The sequence below is a fragment of the Nannospalax galili genome, unplaced genomic scaffold, assembly GCF_000622305.1.
Source record: "Nannospalax galili isolate Female #2095 unplaced genomic scaffold, S.galili_v1.0 scaffold329, whole genome shotgun sequence".
NCBI classification, from domain to species: domain Eukaryota; kingdom Metazoa; phylum Chordata; class Mammalia; order Rodentia; family Spalacidae; genus Nannospalax; species Nannospalax galili.
In genome coordinates, this window is record NW_008360321.1 from 3,241,502 (window position 1) to 3,248,483 (window position 6,982).

The window sequence follows — 6,982 nt, forward strand, 5'->3', positions numbered from 1 at the left end:
ACAAAAACAAAGAGTCTTTCTGTAAGAAACAATATATTTTAAAATGAAATGGAGATCTTTTTTAAAGGTTAAAAACACATTCAATTTTATGTCTTATGGGGTTTATACTGAGTTTGATATTGTATAAATGTATTAATTCAACTGTGAACCTAGAAACTTACAGCCACTTGTGAAAGAGATGTACTCTTGCTCTGTGTGTTTCTAGATATTTTAAAGCTGTAATGAAATGCTTCTTCTAATCATGTAGTTATTAAATTTTTAAAAAAAATTTACTTCATGTTAAATAGTAGAGGTGATAAACATTACCAGTGAAATCTACCTGATGACTTTATATCCATACTCAGGTACTAAGGATCTGAGTGTAACCGACTGTGACTAGTAATCATCAGATACATAGAGATTAAAGACACATGTTCAAAAATCTAAGTGTTAGTAGCATTGAAAATGTAGGAAACAGCATATCTTCAAATGAAGTGGAGATATTCTTTAAAGGGTACAAAATCATTCAATTTTATGTCTTACAGGGTTTATACTGAGTTCAATATTGTATGACTGTATTAATTCTCCTGTGAACCTAAAAATTTACAGCCACCTCTGAAAGAGATGTATCCTTGCTCTGGAATGTGTTACTGAATATGTTAAAGCTGTAATGAAATGCTTCTTCTAATCATGTGGTTATTAAATTTTAAAAAAATTTTAAATCTATTGTTTGTGGATTTTACAAGTTTCTCATAATTCTTCCATTGTTTTATACACGTGGTTCCCATGATGTAGTTATTATAAACAGTGCTTCAATAAAATTGATGTACAACTATTTCTGTGATGTTTTGATTTGGAGTCTTTGAGATAAAAAGGAATTGTATAACTGATCACAAGGAAGATCTTCTGTTAGTTTCTCTAAACTTCCACATCCTCCCCAGTGTTGGTTGTTATGTGTTTTCTGTTTTAATATTTTTTAATTTTATTTTATGTATATGAGTGTTTTGCTGGCATGTATGTAAGTGCACCTGTGTCTTGCATTGCCTAAGGAGGTAAGAAGAGGGCATCAGATCCCCCTGGATCTGGAGTTACAGCCAGTTGTTAGCTCCCGTGTGGGTGCTGGGAATTGAACACAGGTCCTCTGCAGGAGCAGCCAGTGCTCTTAACTGCTGAGCCAACTCTCCAGCCCTGTTATGTGCATTCTTTATGACTGCCATTCACATCGGAGTAAGATAGTTTTTATTTGCATTTCTTTGACGGCTAGTAAAGTTGAACTTTTTTGTTTATTGGCTACATGTAATCATTTGAGAACTGTCCATTTTATTAGCCCATTTATTGATTGAGTTGTTTGGTTTCTCAATGTTTATCTTCCAGGGGTTTTTGTATATTCCCATGATTAATTCCCTGTCAACATCATAGACTGCAGATTTCTCTGCTCTATAGATTATCTCTTCATCATTTACTTTGCTGTATAGAATTATTTTTAATTTCATGAGAGTCTTTGTTTGCATTCTGTTGCTGTGATAAAACACTGGCCAAGAACAATTTGGAGAGGAAAGGGTTTATGTCATCTTGCAGTTTACAGTCCATCATCATGAGGAATTAAGGCAATAACTCAAAGCAGGACCCTGGAGACAAGAACTGAAGCACAGACCATGGAGGAATGCTGCTTACTGCTTTGATTCCCCTGACATGCTTGGCTTTTTTCTTTTAAAATAAATGAATTTTTTATTTTTTATTTTTATGTGTATGAGTGTTCTGCCTGCATGTATGTAAGTTCACCATATGCATACAATTCCTGTGAAGGCCAAAAGAAGGCATCAGATCCCCTGGAACTGGAGTTAAGGACAGTTGTTAGCAGCCATGTGGGCAATGGGAATCAAGTTCTTGTCCTCTGGAAGAACAGCCAGTAGTCTAACCTGCTGAGCCATTTCTTCAGCCTGGTTTGCTCAGCTTCCTTGTACAACGCAAATCCACCTGCTTAGGAATGACACTGTCTACAGTGGGTAGAGCTACCTACAACATTTAACAACTATGAAATTGCCTCAAGACATGCCCAAAGGCCAGTCTGCTGAAAGAAATTCCTCAGTTGAAGTTCCTTCTTCCCAGGTTTATGTCAAGTTTACAAAGTCTAACCAGCACAATGATGTCCTGTTTGTCAATTGCTGACCTTATTTTCTGACTGGAGTCCTATTGAGAAAGTCTATGCTTATGCATATCTTGAAATGTTTTCCTACTTGTTCCTCTGTTTCAGTTTTTTGTGTCTTATATTAATATCTTTCATCCACTTAGGGTTGAGCTTTTCCAGGTTGAGACATAGGGATCTTGTTTCATTTTTCTCCGTATAGATAATCCACTTTTCCTAGCACCACTTAAATAGTTGTATCACCTTTTCTGAAAGTTTTTCCATATGGCTAATTTGCCTTCTGGTGTTTTATTTTAACTCTTTGATGAGGTCTTGGTTTCCTGAAGGTCATGGGTACCTGATGGAGTACAGCATTGTTGGACTTTGAAGAATAGCTTACTTTAGCTACTATTCAAATTTTATCTGTGCCTGCCTTTCCAAATTTTCTAAGGACTTTTTCCCCTGAGCCTTCAATCACTTTTACTATAACAAGACTGAATGGTACTCAGGCATGGGTTTGCTGGAAATCCATTAGCTTGCTGCTGCTGCCCAAGTCTCAGTTTATCCCAATCCACAGTTGGTGAGTTTTTCAGAATGAATAAGAAGATACCTAGAAAAAACAATTAGTTTCCATAAGCCTCTCCTTGAGGCCTGGGCAATCCCAGGAAACTTGTCCATCATCACTAAAGTCAACTCTCCTGGTACTTTGTTTGCCAATGAGTTTCATCATGTAGGCACTGTCCTCAGCCTCTAAGTAATGACTGGACATCTACTTCACTCTTCTCTTTAGAAGTGACTGTTTCTTTGTTATCCAGTCAAGAGTCAGAGGTCAGTTGGCATGGGAAGTTCTATGATCCTGCAACACTGCGTTAGACCCAGAATTCACAGCTATTCTAAGACCAAGATGCACCAGAGGCAGTTTTAAGATCCATGCCACTATGTTCAGCCTCTTGCTGTGATGTGCTTATTGTATAGTAGAGTTGCATCCAGTCAAGGGAAATTCTGGCTAGAATACAAGTAATCAAATAGATCATGGTAGCCAGTGAGACTGCCCAGGATTGGTTTACTTTGACTTATTACTGAGGGTTTTTTTTAATAATCAGTTTTTTATTTGAGAATTTAATACATGCACCTAATGTGTTTTAATGAAATCCATAGCCACATTTTCTCTCTCTCTTGTTTTTAGAAGAAGCATTTCATCACACCCTTAACATATTCAGTAACAATTTCCAAAGCAAGGATACATCTTTTTCAAATGTGGCTGTAAATTTTTAGGTTCACAGTTGAATTAATACAGTTATACAATATTGAACTCAGTATAAATCCTGTAAAACATAAAATTGAATGAGTTTTTACCTTTAAAGAAGATCTCCATTTCATTTTAAAATATGCTGTTTCCTACATTTTTAGTGCTACTAATACATTTTTGCACATGTATCTTTCATCTCTATGTATCTGATTATTACTAGTCACAGTCAGTTACACTTGGACTTATTACTGAGTTTTAGGGCAATGTTTTGTGCTTACTTTCTTACCTTGACCTTGGGTAAAATGCAGTCTTTTTCCAATTCAAAGGTATGGTGGAAGAAGGTCCTGATGACCAAGCTAACTCAGGGCTAGAATCTCAATTAATAGATGCTGACATGTAGGTAGAAGCTGTTCTCAATCTAGTACTGGGCTTCTAAGTTGGGTCTGGGATTGGGTTCCAAGTCTGTGGCCTGGACTTAATTCCTTCTCATCCCCAAGCAGAAGACAACCCTATGTTTTATTCCTTGGGAAGGGATTATGGGGACAATTCTTGAATTGCTACCTTCATTTAAATTATTTTCCTATTATTATACATTAAAGCAAAGTACTGAAATCTCTCAGCTTGCTAACAATTCCTATGAGAATAGTTCCACGCCCAATTAGCTATTGGAGTTGATGTTGCTTTGGAGAGACTTGACTGGAGTTTTCTTCCATCTTAGTCTAGCTACTTCTTAAGTTGACCTTACCGACATCATTCAGTGAGATAGCACTGGGCAAATAAACTAAGAAAAATGACTGAAACTTTTATTGCTTTATTTTTGTATTGCTAATGCTGCTTTCAAAAATGACAGGATATTTGTAAAGATTATCTGTCACCAATCTGTTTGCATGTAGTGCTACCAATAGACATTCAGATAAAATAAAATTGTTTACATTGATACAAGAATTTTGTCTTTTGCTTTAAAAGAATCTGATTGAACTTATCAATTGTTTTGCATTCATTTCATGTTAGTCAAATTAATTGGCTACTAGGAGTATCTTTCTTTATGTCTTTAAGAAGATCGTTTTTTCTTGGCTGGCTGCGGTTGTTTTAAGCAGTGTTGTGTATCATTTTCTCTCAGCTAACCCCTGCCTCTACTATGACGAATACTACAACTGTGAGAAACGAGCAAGACTTCGTAGATGCTCACACCCAACCATTCAGCAGTTTTGCAAGGCTTCTTGTCTATGCACAACTGAGATAAAATAACCTCTGTTATTTACACCTGTATCAGGCTAAAAAGATACAGCGATGTCTAGATCACATATTTCACCGTAGTTTACTTTGGAAGCTTCTACTGGATTTCATTTGGTCTTGATTATGCTCACGATCCTAATTTTTAATCATCATTTATACACATCAGGATGTTTCATTGATACCATACCCTCCTGGTCCCTAATCCATCCTACAGCAGCATAGTTTTAAACTTTTACATTGTTTAATGAAAGATCAAATTAAATGATTGCCTCAAATTTTTAAAATACTTTATTATTTTTACTTTATGTGCATGAGCGTACTGTTTGCATGTATGTAAGTGTGCCTGTGTCATTTAATGCCCAAAGAATTCAGAAGAGGGTATCAGATCCCCTGGAACTGGAGTTACAGATGGTTGTTAGCTGACATGTGAGTGCTGGGAATTTAACCTGGGTTCTCTGCAAGAACAGTCAGTGCTCTCAGCTGATGAGTCATCTTTCTAGTCCCATCACCTCAAATTTAATTCAAGTGATTTGTAGTACTTTGTACTGATTATATTGCCATAATTCAACTAATTGCTTAACTGAGTCCTTCATCCATAATTTATGGCAAAAAAAGGCTCTTGTTGAGGTGAAACCCCTGCCTTGATGCCCCCAATTTTCTCAGCCACCTTAGTTTGTCTCCATACATCACTAAATTCTTTTCTGCTTTTTCTTTAGCCACAGTTGGCCTATAACTCACTATGTAAAGCAGGCTGGCCTCAGTCTCACAGAGATCCACCTGCCTCTGCCTCCTGAGTGCTGGGATTAAAGGTGTGCACCACCATGCCCCGCTCATTAATTCTTTACTTTTACATTCCAGTTCTATTTTAAATTAAGCTTTAAAAAATCCACAATCAAGAGTCAAGCCTCAAACTTGAAGGGTAAATATTACTTAGCTGGAAGTGGGTTAAATCCCTTACTGACTCATTGCTCTCTACATGCAAGTCTGTGAAATGTACTGAAAGCCAATCTAGCTCCTGCTACTTTCCCTTCTGCTTCTAATTCTCCATTGTGTTCCTGTTTCCTCCTCTCACCCTGGGTATTCCATTCACAGATTTTTATGTCTGACAATAGAACTGAATAGAGCTACGCAAGTTAAGTTTACTGCTGGGAGGTGCACCCGTGGCTTCCAGGCTCCCAGCACGGCTCCCTCCTCCCACTGTCCTTATGACAAACCAAGAAAATATTCCTCCAAACCACAGTTTAGGAAACACCAGGATATATTGGGCTTGCTTACAGAGCATATGATGGTGGTAAAGGGGTACTTACAAAAGTATGACCACCCTTGGGCCTTTTTTCCCTACATTTCAGCCGCCTACCCTACATGTGTGTGTTTCCTGAACTGCTGCAGGCTGGTCCAAGATGGTGAACCATCTTCCTTCTCCCTGGCTTCCCCTGACCCTATCCTTATCCCCTCCCCTTTGTCTGGGACAAATCTTTCATTATGCAGTTTCTGCAGCTGCTTTTTTAAAATTTTGGTCCCTATTCTGCTTCCATGACATCAAAAATATTTTTCTAGGCCTTCCACGGTCCTTAAAGAATCTACGTAGATGTGCAGCAGTCCCCATTGCTTAAGCAGGCACACTATTTTATACCATTTACAAGATGGCTGCCATCCCAGAATTTCCTCCACTGACCTTGTCCGCTGAGATGGCTTCACCCTAGTTACACATCTCACTATCTCCTGCATTATCCATGCCACTGTCTCTACCCCCAGTAAGCTTACAGGGTAGCCCACCATTTCAATATTTCCTCTCCCCACAGTATCCCCCCAACTGTGCAACATCATCATTGCTCTTCCCAAACCCCTGTTTCCTCGTATCCTGCATATCCTTCTGACTACACTAACTGTAAGTTGAAGCTGCTGCTGGGTGGCACAGGCATGGCTTCCAGGGGAGGGTGACTGTCTCCCTCTGCCCCTCCCCTCCTATGGATCAGGTGGATCAGGTTATACCACTCTTTGGCATATAACCAAAGGATTCATCCTACTGTACAGATACCTGTGCATTCATGTTTGTTGCTGTTCTTTGGAAAATTGCCCTGTTCTGACTTTTTTCTAGTTCTCTGGCTAGAACTTGTAATGCTAATTACTCTTGCCTTTACTTCTCCTTCACATCTCCTATTCATGATTCAAGGACTTTCTTTTCCCCTTAGATATGAGTTATGTAATTTGGGAGTCTTTTAGATAGACTCACTGAAGGGGTACTCCAACTGCCTCACCCTGCATCCCTGTTCAGCATGGAAGAAGCCTGAGTGGTCTGCGTTACAATTGCCTATTAGCAATTTGGGTAACCTCTTCAGAGGATGGTGTGATAAGAATAGGAGGTAGGAATTGGCTAGGCAGTTGGCAGTTAG

The 6,982-nt window shown here is 38.5% G+C and overlaps 1 protein-coding gene across 2 annotated transcripts in view; it reads left to right on the top strand.

Moving 5' to 3' along the window:
* Crisp1 (cysteine rich secretory protein 1) overlaps positions 1-4,601 on the top strand; it is a 31,681-nt gene extending 27,080 nt beyond the window's left edge. For both annotated transcript variants that reach the window (XM_029559730.1, XM_008825220.1), the window contains one exon: positions 4,474-4,601. In XM_029559730.1, coding sequence (XP_029415590.1) covers positions 4,474-4,601 — 128 coding nt within the window. The remainder of the gene's footprint in view (positions 1-4,473) is intronic.
* Positions 4,602-6,982: the final 2,381 nt, after the last annotated feature.